Source organism: Phoxinus phoxinus, assembly GCF_949152265.1.
Source record: "Phoxinus phoxinus genome assembly, chromosome: 4".
Taxonomy (NCBI): Eukaryota; Metazoa; Chordata; class Actinopteri; order Cypriniformes; family Leuciscidae; genus Phoxinus; species Phoxinus phoxinus.
In genome coordinates, this window is record NC_136879.1 from 33,389,329 (window position 1) to 33,403,902 (window position 14,574).

The 14,574-nt window shown below is 35.3% G+C and overlaps 2 protein-coding genes across 2 annotated transcripts; both read right to left on the bottom strand.

The window, feature by feature from the left end:
* Positions 1–229: 229 nt before the first annotated feature.
* On the bottom strand, positions 230–3,475 carry ca4b (carbonic anhydrase IV b; the record flags this gene model as incomplete). The annotated part of the gene is made up of 8 exons (XM_079610831.1): positions 230–535; positions 872–1,014; positions 1,330–1,534; positions 1,901–1,993; positions 2,071–2,216; positions 2,560–2,724; positions 2,965–3,009; positions 3,418–3,475. 8 exons carry the CDS (start codon positions 3,473–3,475, stop codon positions 362–364), a joined length of 1,029 nt encoding a protein of 342 aa, XP_079466957.1. The 3' UTR covers positions 230–361.
* Positions 3,476–8,046: 4,571 nt separating this feature from the next.
* LOC306997933 (RIMS-binding protein 2) lies at positions 8,047–11,585 on the bottom strand. Its single transcript, XM_079611541.1, has 5 exons — positions 11,015–11,585; positions 10,704–10,866; positions 10,477–10,577; positions 9,350–9,421; positions 8,047–9,262 (listed from the first exon to the last, which is right to left on the bottom strand). The coding sequence occupies exons 1-5, from the start codon at positions 11,219–11,221 to the stop codon at positions 9,197–9,199; spliced, it is 609 nt and encodes a 202-aa protein (XP_079467667.1). The 5' UTR covers positions 11,222–11,585; the 3' UTR covers positions 8,047–9,196.
* Between the last annotated feature and the right edge of the window lie 2,989 nt (positions 11,586–14,574).

A 14,574-nucleotide genomic window follows, 5' to 3' on the forward strand; every position in this document is an offset into this window, starting at 1 on the left:
TTTTTCCTCTGTATATTTAATGATGTATGTCAAACAATGTCCTTTTGCACATACTTTCCATAAATATGATTCAAAATAGGACAATATATATTTTACATTCTTACAACAGACACAACTAATAATGTGTTTTTATACAACAGTTTTTTAAAACAATATCAGTTCAATTATGACTTTTGTATAAATCATTTTCATTAGCCTAGATACATTCGAGAAGGCTTCTGATGTGGGATGTGCTTTAGGTTAATTTTATGTTAGATAATAGTAGCCGAACCTGGCTGAACAACAATAAAGTTCGATTTTGTCTTGAATTAATAAGAAATGATAAATAACTTCGAGCAATACCCCATAACATAGCCATAAATCAGACCGTGAGACAGAGTGATGTGAAAACAGAGCTGATCAATAAGGCAGTGCTGACACAAAAAACAAAACTCCTAGAATAATACACCTCACGTCCATACCGTGGCTGAACGGGCCGGTATGTGTTTACCATGGCAGTCCCATCAGAAAACATCAAGTTTGAAAATGCAGAAAGCTGCAAGACATAAGGGTTATATATAAATTGTATCGTATAGTACGGCTATATGGTATTCTTTCATTCTGTGTTAAAATCTCACTTGTCTATCCACCTTATTTTTACATTTGTAAATTGAATGTGTCTGGCGTCCAGTGTCATCCGCTTATTGTTATTTCTAGCTGTACAAAACAGCTCGGTATGCTGCTTGATATTGCTAGCTGACTGTTAATGGCACTGTGTTATTCTTCTTATAAGATAACTTTATCTTGTTACAGGCGAATAAATTGGAAGTCTCGAAGATTCACAGAGCTTACTTTTGCGTTGCAAAATAAGGTGGATACATATAAAAACTACCTGTTCTTTGCTGAGTGGTATCGCCTTCTCAAATATTGTCCAGACCACAGCTTCAGAGCAGGCTGGTGTGGTGAGAGACCCCTGGTAGCGATAGTACTTCTCCAATTCATCATAGGGGAGAATCAGCATGTCCAATGATACATCTCAAGTGTTACATCGGTGCCTAAAAAAGATGTGGTCACACTTTAGATAGGGTCCAATTCTCACTATTAAAAACGACTTTTGCCTCAATAAACTCATAATTACTGCTTATTAATAGTTAGTAGTTGTTAAATTAAGGTGTTGGGTAGGATTAAGGAATGTAAAATATGGTCTTGTAGAATAAGGCATTCAAATGTGCTTTATAAGTACTAAAAAAACAGCGAATATCCTAAATGCATAAGCAACTAGTTAATAGTGAGACTTGGAAAATATATGTTTATAAACTGTCATGAAGTTCCTCTTCTTCTCTAGGTTGCTGAAAAATAATACATTATACAGGTCTCCCATATTAGAGAATATAGCCTGTGTTCTTAAGTGACATATTATATAAGACCTCATCAAGAAGTGATAAATAACATATTTATTAAACTTCAAAGGTAGATAACAAATCTTACCAGGGTGTGTAATATTTTTCAGAGAATTTACGATGGCTTCATATTTTTTATTGGGATTGTCTGATTCCTGAGATAAGATAGACACAATAAAACACTTTTATTAGCTGTAAATAACAAGCATTTATGACCACATCAGTCTCAATTTATATTAGGTAGCTAGTACAAAAAAAAAGATTAGGTACAATTCGGTTCATGCATTATTGCACAACACTTTTGTTGCTATTGATATGGATAAGGTTTAAGGGTAAGAGTCAGGAAAGGGTCAACTGTAATTTTAGATGTAATTGCAGAAGTTACAGCTTATTAAACGCAAGTATTTTTAAAGTACAATGTACAAATATGTATGTACACAATAAGTGCATGGTATCAATGCTTAATTTAAATGTCAGTACACACTTCACTTAAAGTGGGACCAATGCATGTGTGGTTTTACCTCATAAAAAAATCCAAGAACAGCCACTCCAGAAGGGTTGCCAATGGCTTCTTCCACAGAGGTGTAATTTTCTCTTATATGTACAATGTGCAGCTGGTAAAAATACATAATACATAATTATAGTTGCTTGTCGAGGTGTAAGAATAAAACCTGTCTCAAAAGCGTAATACCTCCATAGGGTATTTCTCTCCATCTATAGTATGTTCTGATCCAGGTCCACCGTTCTTGCCCCAGTGCAGGTGAAGCTGCTGAGCTTTGTAAGTGGATCCTAAATTGGCCCCATTAATTGTTGCTCTATTTAACAGATTCACTTGCACTAAAGATGGAAAAATATATGACAAAAAGTGTTTATAAAGTGAAATAATGTGTGTAAAGGCTATTCACTGTTAAAAATAATAAGTTCACCCAAAAATACTCTAGTTTCTTTTTTCTGTTGAACACAAAATATATTTGAAAGAAAGCTATTGACTGCCCATAGTGTGAAAAAACAATTACAATGGAAGTAAATGGGGCTCATCAACTGTTTGGTTGCAGACAGTCTTCAAAATATCTTCTTCTGTGTTCAGCAGAACAAAGAAACTCATATTTGGAACAAGGGCGAGTAAATGATGACAGAATTGTCATTTTTTGGGTGAACTATCCCTTTAAGTAAAACTCACCTGTGTGTCCATTGTTTATAATGACGGGATTGATGATCTCTTGATAGCCTGTAAACTGCACTGGGGTCAGATGACTTTCTGCAGAAGTATTCTTTGTTACAATGTTAATGGGTGACTGTTTTCCTTTTCCACAATTTGGGGCAACAGTTTCCCATTCATCCGGTCCTAAAAAAGAAGAAGATCATGCTATGCTAGTATAAATCATATATTACCATTCAAAAGTTTAGATTTCTTGAAAAAATATTTTTCTTATGTTTCTTATCTTATGTTCACCAATGCTGCACTTATTTGATCGAAGATACAGTAAAAAAAAAAACATAAAAAAAACACTGATTCTGATTTGAACAGTAGTGTATTTTTTCTTTATAATTGAATAAATGACATTGAACAAGGCTCAGTTCTCACCTACACAAGTGTTGTTGCACGTTACTTGGTACTGATAACACCAGTCTGAAAAAAACAACAAATTTCTATGTATTGTAATGTATTAATAATGGAATACAATCACATGTAATAGATTATGCACATATGAATACAGACCAATGTCTATATTCAGTCATTCAATTAATACATTTGTATTCTATTTAGTCTAATGCGCATCAACAACTCTTGTTGCCAGAAATATTATTTCCGTTATAGATAATATTGGTACATATATATATTTGTTTAACTGAGACAAAGTTAATTTTACCTGCTGCATAGACAGGCCTTCCAACACACACAGTACAAGTGTTTACTAAAAGCCAATACAACTCAAATCCAAAATGATGGATTGATGAACTCAAAGCTCCCTAAATTCAGCACTAGCTAAATCTGTTTGTATAAATGTATGGTATATACAAAAATCATTTAACCCACCTGCACTTGAAGCAAACCTGCACAAAATAGTAAGAGTGGAAATATAGAGCACATTCATCCTTAATATTTGAATTGAGAAAAAAAATCCCTCTGAAAGATCAATCCAGCTAAAGAGGAGAGAATGTATTTTATGATGGGATTCATCAGTGGTACATTTTATAACAGCGCTATCTCAGTGTCCCCTCCTTTCACGTTTTACAGCACAAAACCTGGGGACCATAAAACTCATTTGTATTCAAATGTATCATAAAGTGTCCTGTTAATAATGGGTAATTTAGTGTATAGCTTATCTGATAAAGACGTTCTCCACCAATAACAAACTTTCACTTGTTTTCAACTACATAAAAAAACACTTGTCAGTTATTATCAGTTATCACTAATTAATGGATAATGTGGTTTCACACTCTTGGAGCAGTAAGCAAACATGACAACAGTAAAATGAAATGAATGAGAACAAAAGAAGAATGTTAGGCTACATTTATTAACTGTTGCAAGTACACTCAAAGAATTTTTTTTACAAAAGCTGTCACTGGTGCGGCTTTCAAAAGATACACCTTTGTACTTAAAGAGTGCATATTAGCCTCAGAGTTACACATTTGAACCTTTTTACAGAGTGACTTTTTTTTTCTGAGAGTGTATTAATAAGAGTTTTGATGCATAAAGCATAATGTAAAGGTTGTTTTGAATAGAACATAACCCATATTGGCAGTTACAGTCTCTGATATTTACATAGTTACGCCATCTAGTGGTGATTATAAAATAGACAACCTGCGGTCATTCAACTTTTTTTTCCGGACTCGTAACTTAAAAAAATACTAGTAATAGTGATGTAAAACTTGGTAACGGTAACACTTTTTTTTTACAGTGTTCTTGTTATTGTTACAGCTGTTACATGTAGTTACTGTAACTGTAATTATGCATAATTACAGACAAATAACCCAAAACCAACCACTATTCCAAACTCTAACCCAAGTTACTTAAATGCATAATTACACTGTAACACAGAAACCTTAAAAATAAAGTGTAACCTAAAATGTTTCTGTTGGATTGTTTAATTGTTTAATGAACGACAATGTCTTGACCAATACGTTTAGGCTATTTGACACGTCTGAAGTCATTGGTTGGTATATATGCATTAAAAAGGTCGGAAATCTTAAATGTAACTTTAATGTCTCTAAATGATGAAGCCTAGATTGTTTTACATATTAAGACAAAGAAGATAATTGAATTAACCCTAATCTAAACCTGTCTGGATAATACCCATCTTTCACGCAGTTAGTTTAAAGACGCTATCTACACTGTGGTGTTTATTTCCGGAGTTAATCCAGTATTGTACAGAAATAGATGTATAAGCTCAAGTTCAACGCCTCCTGCTTGAACAGTGAGAATACATTTTACAAGACAAGCATTGAAACAGCTGTAAAACACTGTAAGACACTATAAAGTTCATGGTGGAGTTGATAATGGATCCATTCGTGATTTGTGTGTGTGTGTGTGTCTGATAAAAGAGAGGCAAACAACGTCCTCTAGGTTTGACCTTTAGATTCAACCTTCAGGTTTTTTAAGCTCTGATGCTAGTGTATTCCCCCCCCCCCCCCCCCCCCCCCCCCCCACACACACACACACACACACACACACACACACACACACACACGCGCAAACTGCTGCAAATGTTATGAAATAATTTACCTATAGGCTGTCTTTGCAGCTTCGGGCACTTTAATGTCACAGGTTTTACTTTTTATTACTAACAGATCTTTATATTACAGCTCTATTTTTGTTATATTAAGGTCACACATAACACATGAACTGTCTTATAAACTTTTACTCACGCCATCATTTATTTTTTACTACGTTTGAATAGGTTTTATGTGTAAATTTTATAGTTTTACCCTTGTCCCATGCAGACAAGATGTAAAAATCATAAAATATAATAAAATTTCATCGTAAAAAGAAAAGGGATTTCTGTCCTTTCATTGACAGCTACAACTACTTTGACATTTTAAAAAGTTAATAAATAGATTGTAAAACTAATCAATGTGAACCGAGTGGTTTAGTACAAATTTTCTGAAGAGACTTGATGAACACATTTAATTGCATAGACAGTAAAAGAAATGAACACAGTGTCCCCATAGATTTCAACAGAGAAAATTGAAGCCAATTAGAAGCACTCCCTGATGGCTGGGCGAACTGCGCAGCCTCAAACTGAGCTTGACGACGTAGATGTGACGTGAGCAACCTGTCTGACAGCTGTAAGTCTTCTAGTAGCTGTGCCGAGAGAAATCTGAATCATTCCCTTCCGAATCTCACAGAGACGGAGAGTGTGAGCATTAGCTGTCCATGAGCTAGCAGCAGGATCAACTTTATCACTCTCTGTGGGCTTCTCCCTTGACTTTATCGGACTTTATGCCTCCACGTCCCCCCGATTGCTTGAGAGCTTCTCCGCCTGTCTATATGGTAATTTCTCGACTGTGCGACAGAGAGGCAATCATTAGCCTATTTTTACAAAACCGGCTTCTACGGGCCATAACGTAAGATACAAAGTAATGGAGCCTTTAATACATTGTTGTGTTTCTTTAGAAATAAATAATGGACAAATGGAGTCTTTAAACGCCTCAGATGTAAAGTTATTCGCTGTCAAAGTGATGCCAAAATGAATGGGAGTCAATGGAATGCTATAGCAGGTGATGTTCTGCTACAATGGCGGCCCCCAAGGGAAGCTTCAGTTTCCGGCTGATGGATTACACACCCTTGTTTAATTTAGGATTTTATTCACATCATTGATCAGCGAAACAGAAGCTCAACCGAACTTGCTTGAAGTGCGAGAACAAACCTCATTGGTTCTTGAGGAAGCTCAAACCAGAGCCGTGGCTCAAACATGCTGCTTAACACAAGAATGAACCTCATTGTTTCTCGCACGTCAAACGAACATGCTTGAGCTTCCGTTTACCATATCTTATGTGTGCCTAGATGGATGTTTATGTGTGAATAAAAGCCTAAATTAAAACTGTTCATCATATAAAGTCATCAAGTCTCTTCAGAAATGTTGTACAAAACCGCTCAATTCATATGTATTAGTTTTATGATCTCTTTATGAACTTTTATGAACTTTTTTGAGCATCAAAGTAGTAGGCTAGTTGTGTTGCTTTCAAATGTTGGGACAGAAATCTCTCAGATTTCATAAAAAATGTCCCCATTTGTGTTTCAAAGATGAACAAAAGTCTTACGGGTTTGGAACGACACGAGGGTGAGTAATTACTGACAGCATTTTCTTTTTTGGGTGAATTAACCCTTTAAACAAATTAAATAGTGCAAATGTGAAAAGTTTAATGTTTACTTTCTAAAAGCCCATAGCCCAAACTGCCCATTTGAAGAATCACTCGGTTACATTTCATGGGAAGTCTGTAAAAACTGTTTCTACAACACTAGGTACATTATCATTGTACATCATAGAGAAGTGTCTGCACATCCCCCACTTCCTTCTGTGCGTGTCAAACGAGAGTTTGAGGTTTGGGTTGTCTAGACAACCAAGTCCATCGCGTGTACATCATGTTCAGGGAACTGGGCGAGCGGCCTCCTGTTTATCAAAGTACATACTCAGGGGAGTCTGGGACAAAGAGTCTTTCAATTCCAGCATCTGAGGAAAATGACACCCGAAGAAAGAGTGACTCATCTCGTATTACATTTTGATTTACATATGATTCGATATCTTAACTACGTTTACAATATTTCAACAGGTTATAACTGTTTCACTTTTATCAGCATCTCACCATAAAGCAATGTAAAATTAGCACGCCATCATTTTAAATGACTCTCATATGACATTTATATGACGCATCCTTGCACCCTCATATTCCACTCAAACTCAAAGTAGCTATATGTAATATGCTGATGAAACAGTGTGGTTTTGCACAACAAGCACCCCTCCCCCTCAGCAAGAGCTGCAAGCAAGATTATGCTTCCTATATTTAAGCAATTGTGAAGCTATTGAGTATAACTAAAACAAAACACGCACATCTTCCATTGACGATACTTTCTCACAGACCAACACAGCTGTTATTTAAGCTGAAAATAGAATAGTGTAGCTTTAAAGATGCAAAGTCAGACTATGTGGAAGCCTGGTGCAATCTGATCACATGTTTACTAGACTTCCTCTTTATTTCTTTGTGTGATTTTGATATATGCCAAAGACCACAGGGTTTATTCTGTCATTTCTGATCTGACTTTTATCGCTTAAAATGCCCTTAAAAGGAATTCGTTTGAGTCTGTCTTCGAACGAAACTCGCTGTAGTCCAATAGGCGTGCGGATTTGTGCTTCTTTAAGACAGCGACTGCAGGGCCTCTTCCTGTGGTTTGCACCATGTGGCCTAAAAAGTGTTAAAAGGCGACAACTTCTTTCTCTTTTCTCTGTTGTTTCCGGGATCAAGTAGGCAGAGAACTGGTAAGTCACTGCTCTTCGGTTTATTCTAAAATATTGGATAAATATACAGTTTATTTGTTTTTATAAACTTAGGTTAAATTATATAAGATGGTAAACTGCTCAACGTGATTGTGAATAGAGTTAAGTGAATTTGTTACAACTTAAAAAAACAAACAATTGAAATAAATACACACCCATTTTTTATCTTTATACACATTTATTTTTTACAAGTAGGTTTAAATAGAAATACCAAAATAGTCAATTTCAAAGGTTCAGACTTCACATTAAATTCTTAATACGCAGCAAAACTGGATGTATTATACATGATCCTGTTTTTAGATTAGTTCATTTTTACATGTAATATTGCATTTTTACCTGCTATAGCACTATATATAGGCAATAAAAATGATTCTAAACTCCTTTATGGTTTACAGTGACTCACTATGAAATATGAACTTGATGCAGCTGAACATCCAACCACGTTTAAACATGATTTATGTTTAACATTGACTTATTTAAATACATTTGTTTGATTTAATTTCTTACAGGTTTAACAAATAGCTGTAAAATGAACATTTGGAGCACATGGAGATAAGAGGAAGCATGCAATGTAGCGATTGGACGACTAAGAGACGAGGCGGGAACTTCAGAGGTACAGTGCAGTCACTCATAAAGTAGACAGCACTACTAAAGGTCTTTACACGGTGTAGTGTTTCCTACTTTATGGATGAGTGTACTGTTGGCTGCGATGGAGCACCAAAGATGCTGAATATAAATGTCCCATCTATGAAATATTTATTAAGAATGTGTTTTATTGCTGATTGTAATGCGCCTGTTTTTTTTTTGTTTTTTTTTAAGTGTTCATCTATGCACATTAACTTGTATATTGAATAAATTATGAAATGGGGAAATTAAACTGCAAATATGTGTGAAAAACAGAGTGCGGAGTTGTTAAAATAACACATAGACGTAGGCTATGACATTACAAAAAAATAGCTTAAATCATATAAAGAAGACACTTACTTATAAAGTAAAAAAAACGATAATTATTAAACTGCCATTATCAGTTATTTAAGGCTATAATACACTAGCTGCTTCCAAAAGCTCTTGTATTATACAGAATTGAATTCCCTTTAATGTACGTACTTGAGCTAAAGTTAGTGAATATGTAGAGAGAAGGTCGAGTGCAATAGGGGTGGGGGGGGGGGGGGGGGGGTGTAGTGTCATGTACAGTACATTACAGGAACAAAGACACTTTATATAAAAAAATGACCAGACAAAAAGCAAGAATGGAGTTGGAGCTGAATTCAGTAATCTGAGGTCACTCTTCTGTTCTTGATTTATGATTGCTCATTTCTTTTAATCCCAAGGCAGTGGTTGCAAGAAGTTTGATGGCACAAGACCTCGATAACCATGTAGATCCCCCTGGATCAATAAAACATTCACTCTTTAACGCATGGCCTTTACCAAAAAAATGCATGCATGGTATATAGACAGAGTTGTTATACTTACATAATAAAATCCATCATTGTCCATTTCCCCAAAAACATATATAATGTCTCCAGCACGAAAGGGAAGCTCATCCTTAAGAAGTAAACAACCAAAATACACAGATTTAAAATTATATTTGATATTTTACCACATTTTTGGTATTTCATTAAATAAGTTATCAATAAATAGGATGTTGCTGGATGTATAATTTATGTCTTGATTATCATTTGATAAATAATTAAGGTCACACTTTAGATTATGGTCCTCACTATTAACTAACTATTAACTATGACCTTTCTGACACAATAAACTTCTAATTACTGCTATTTGTAGAATATGATTAATATGTGCTTTATAAGTAGCCTACTAATAAACAGCCAATATCCTATAATAACAACTAGAGAATTGGACCATAAATAATATTCCAGACTTGTTATATTGATATAATATTTTCATTTTTTTAATCAAATAATCGCAATAATATATAATAATTATTTTATAAAAGTTAAAATATTTTAATATAAAAACTTATTCGTTTAATAATAATTTCAAAAGGTAAATATTTTAATTATTAACTATTCATTTTATAATTAAAATTACTATTAACTAGTTTTTATAAATGTAATTTTTTTTAAATAAATCACACGCACGCACGCACACACACACACACGCACGCACGCACGCACGCACACACACACACGCACGCATGCACGCACACACACACACACACACACACACACACACACACACACACACACACACACACACACACACACGCACGCACACACACACACACACACACACTCCATGTTTAATGGGGACTTTCCATATAGACATAATAATGTTGTACAAACTGTATAATCTATCATTAAACCCATCACAGAAAACTTTCTGGATTTTTTTTCTTTTTCTTTTCAAATTTCAATTTCATATTTATAAGCTGGGAACCAAAAAATGGCTCCACAAGGACATGGATTTCGGATATTGCCATCTTTGTGGGGACATTTTGTCCCCATAATGTTAGGTTTACCGGAACCACACACACACACACACACACACACACACACACGCACGCACGAACGCACGCACGCACGCACGCACACACACACACGCACGCACACACAGAAATTATAATATTTATTAATCACCTCAATGTCCAAGTTTGGAGAACTTTCCCAAGGGTCATAATCAAAAATGGCCACCATCCTGTGGACCTTCCCATCCGCCACACTAGAAGTATCACTGGGTGCTAATATTAATATCACAAAGAAGCCATGAATCAATCAATAACTCCATAATAGTTTAATACTTTTAATAATGTATTAATTGCATGGATAGTTTTATCAAATAAAAAAGAAAGATAAAAAATACTTGCCTATAGAAGGCGTCTCCTCTGGTAAAAACCCCTGCTGGAACAGATTACATTTAAGCTCTCCGTCTTCCACAGGAATCTCAGATACCATGTTGCTTGGCACAAAACCAAAGCGACCACCAGTCTCCCCACTATAAAAGCCATCAGCATCTTTATCTCCATATACCTACAAGAGAACATATCCCACACTGACTCTGAGGCTTCCCAACACAACATGAGCGAAGCAGAACACAAATGATCTGAAGATGATGCATTGCGACTGATTGTGAATTGAGATAAAAGAACAACTGAGAAGAAGAAAACATCATCTTTACTTTAATGATCTGTCCTTGTTGAAAAGGCAGTTCCTCCTCCATTGTTTCAGGGTTTGGTGACATCACTGCAGGGTTGTATGAGAACAGAGCCACAAAGAGGCGCACATTCGGCTCATACATTTCCCTCTCTGATTCCCACTTCTCTGTATCTTCTGGTGAAGCAACCCTAAGACCATCTGGATATAGATAGACATCCAGCCCAATCATTGCAGTCTTCTTCCTGTATCCCTGTGTCTGTCCGTCTGATGTCCCCTCAGTAGGTAGACAGGTGGTTAGCAAACACCCATATGCTCCCTAGCTTTAGCATTAAGAGAGGGAGCCAAGATAATCTGCCTGAGACTAATCCTCTTGGAGGAAATGGATCAGTTTTACCTGAAACGTCTTCAAATGCAAATCGGACATCTGACATGTCAATTTTTTTAAAGATAGTCTACAGAATTGTTTAGTGAATGAACAAATTTCACATCATGGTGAGAAAGGACAAGGAAAAGGAATAACACTCTGCCAGTGGATTTGGCCTAGTCCTGCTGTGCACAGCCCTGCCGATTAGCTGAGCCATCCGTTCTGAACTGTGCCAAGTAGAGCTAGCTGTTAACCGCATTATCGCCGAGGAAGTAACCCAGCATGTCCTTTTCACCTTTTCAGGACAATCCTTTGTAAACAAAAAAAGGTTTGCATGGGCTTACCTAAGGAGAACCAAAAAATATTGTGGAGATATTGTATAAATCAAGTGCTAGTCATGGGGGAAACTTGACTTCCATCTATTCTATTCTATTCTATTCTATTCTATTCTATTCTATTCTATTCTATTCTATTCTATTCTATTCTATTCTATTCTATTCCATTCCATTCTATTCCATTCCATTCCATTCCATTCTATTCTATTATTTCATATATGCAATTGGCATATTCCTGTCATTTCCATATTCTATTCTATTCTATTCTATAATTTACTATTTGTATTACCATTTTACTGACAATTTCATATTCTATTCTATTCTATTCTATAAAATTCTATTCTGTTCTGTTCTTGAATTTCCTATTTATAAATACCATTCACTGACTATTCTATTCTATTCTATTCTATTCTATTCTATTCTATTCTATTCTATGCTATTCTATAATTTCCTATTTGTAATTACCATGATCCTCACACTTCCATATTCTATTCTATTCTATTCTATTCTATTCTATTCTATTCTATTCTATTCTATTCTATTCTATTCTATTCTATTCTATTCTATTCTGGAATTTACTATTTGTAATTACCATTTCACTGACACTTCCATATTCTATTCTATTATGGTATTTCCTGTGATACTTTCAAATTACCTACTTATAAGGAACAATGTAAAATAAATTAATTCATAGAGAGAATATTAAAGATAAGTTAAACATTGTGCCCATTTCCCAAATGACAACTAGCCCCAGTCTACAGGGATACACATTGCACCGTTCTTGTAAAATGACCCATATGAAAGACCAAGTTGTTTGTCTGTTCCATTGGTCTAATAACCTATAACCTTTTTGAGCATGGACAAAACATGAGACACACTATCCTAAATGGTTCCATAATTGTGTCATCCCCAAAATCCTCCACTCCATACAGGAGGGGTGCTAGAATTGGTAATAGTGGGTGACTCATTCTCCCATATTGCATTTGTTCTTAGAAGACCTCTAATGTGCCATCATCATCATCACTGCTGATATGTGGCCTCTTGACTCCCATATAAGGACTATTACATCATGAGTGAGGCACCCATATGGCAAGCCAATTTAACATTTATTCTATTAAAACTAAACTTTAAAACAACCAAACGTTTTTGGAGAAGATCTATCTATCGCTCTATCGGTCTGTCTATTTAAAATAACTCTTTTCTTTTACTCCAGTTTTCAGTGTTACATGTTCCCTCAGAAATCATTCAAATATGCTGTTTTGATGCTCAAAAAACATTCATTATTATTATCAATGTTGAAAACAGTTGTGGAAATGTTTCCCCCCCAGGATTATTTGGTGAATATAAAGTTGTAAAGCCATAGTTTACATCAGAACATCCCTCCAGAGTACACTGTTATATTGACAACATGACTAAGCAATTTGACTGTCTTATCCATACACAATGACACAAGGACTTGTCATTCTGATGGCACTGACATGCTCATTGACACAGATATTTACTTTTGAGAGATGATTTTGAGCAAGAGACTGGCTTTTGCTAGCCTGGTTCTACCAGACTCTCGTACAATTCATTTGTACAGAGAGTCTGGCCTCTCTCCATTGAAAAGCGTTAACTTTCTTGAAGGCGGGTACTCTGTTGAAGTTTAAAACTATTGGATCTGCCATAACCAATCGCTAACGTTTGGTCGTGACCTATGACAACTCAAACTAGCCCACGACCTCAACGTCATCGTTCTCAGCCACTCCCTCTGTTCGATGATTGGACTGGTAAAAAATTGACTGCAGAAAACCCAAGAATATACCGCAATCCCAGACGTAGTACTGAAGGAAAATTAAAATTGAGCGGAAGTATGTAGGAGGGCGGAGCCATGCTAGGCTTTTGCAGGTAATCCACGGTGTTTTGCTATTTGTACGAATTGTTTTGAGAAATGCACTTACTGTTTTGCAAATGTCGAGAATGATTTGAGAAATGTACCAAAGCGACTGAGAAAAACTGTATGACATATATTATGACATATTATGACAACTTCAACCATTTTGCATGTAAAGACTTATGCTATGAACTAATGCCTAAATGTTGTGGGGGGTGAGACTATTCAACAGAGACCCATTATAATACATTTTGATCACGTAAGCAATTGATAATGTAGGAAACAGCAGAGAATTGCACATAATCATTTGCATTGATGTACCAAAGCATTTTCAACTTGTTCATAGAAATGAGAAACTGCTTTTTTGATGTGCACAAGTGACACAATGATGTGAAGATTGAACAAGTAGTTTTGAGAATTTAAATTCTGATCTGAGAAATGTACCAAAGCGACTGAGAAAAACTGTAATAATAAACGTTTCTTGAGCAGCAAATCAGCATATTAGAATTTCTGAAGGAGCATGTGACACTGAAAACGGGAGTAATGATGGTGAAAATTCAGCTTTGCATTACAGGAATAAATTACATTGTAAAATATATTAAAATAGAAAACAGTTATTTTAAATTGTAATAATATTTCACAATATTACCTTAAAAAAATGAATGCAGCCTTGGTGAGCAAAGAGACTACAAACATTAAAAACATTAAAAATCTTACCATCCCAAACATTTGAACGGCAGTGTGTGTGTACCAAACATTTGACGGCAGAGTGTGTAGCATCCAACAGTGACTAGTATCTTTACTTTATATAATATCTATATTATAGATATTATATAAAGATAATCACTGTTGGATTGCTTACTAATAATTAAAAATGTGCTAGTAACATAACAATAGTTGCAAGTTTAAAAAATAAATATCATTAGTTGCTAGTTTTAGGAACTGTTAGAAATGTTGTGCCAGCTTGCCACAGCACCCACGTTTATAGAACCCTGACGTAGCCCTCGAGC

Excerpts from the sequence above, each read along its gene's own strand:
- LOC306997933 (XM_079611541.1), bottom strand. The coding sequence starts at position 11,221 with ATGATTGGGCTGGATGTCTATCTATATCCAGATGGTCTTAGGGTTGCT. Across the intron at positions 10,867-11,014 it reads AACAAGGACAGATCATTAAA|GTATATGGAGATAAAGATGC; the intron begins GTAAAGATGATG and ends GTTCTCTTGTAG. Across the intron at positions 10,578-10,703 it reads AGAGGAGACGCCTTCTATAG|CACCCAGTGATACTTCTAGT; the intron begins GCAAGTATTTTT and ends TATTAATATTAG.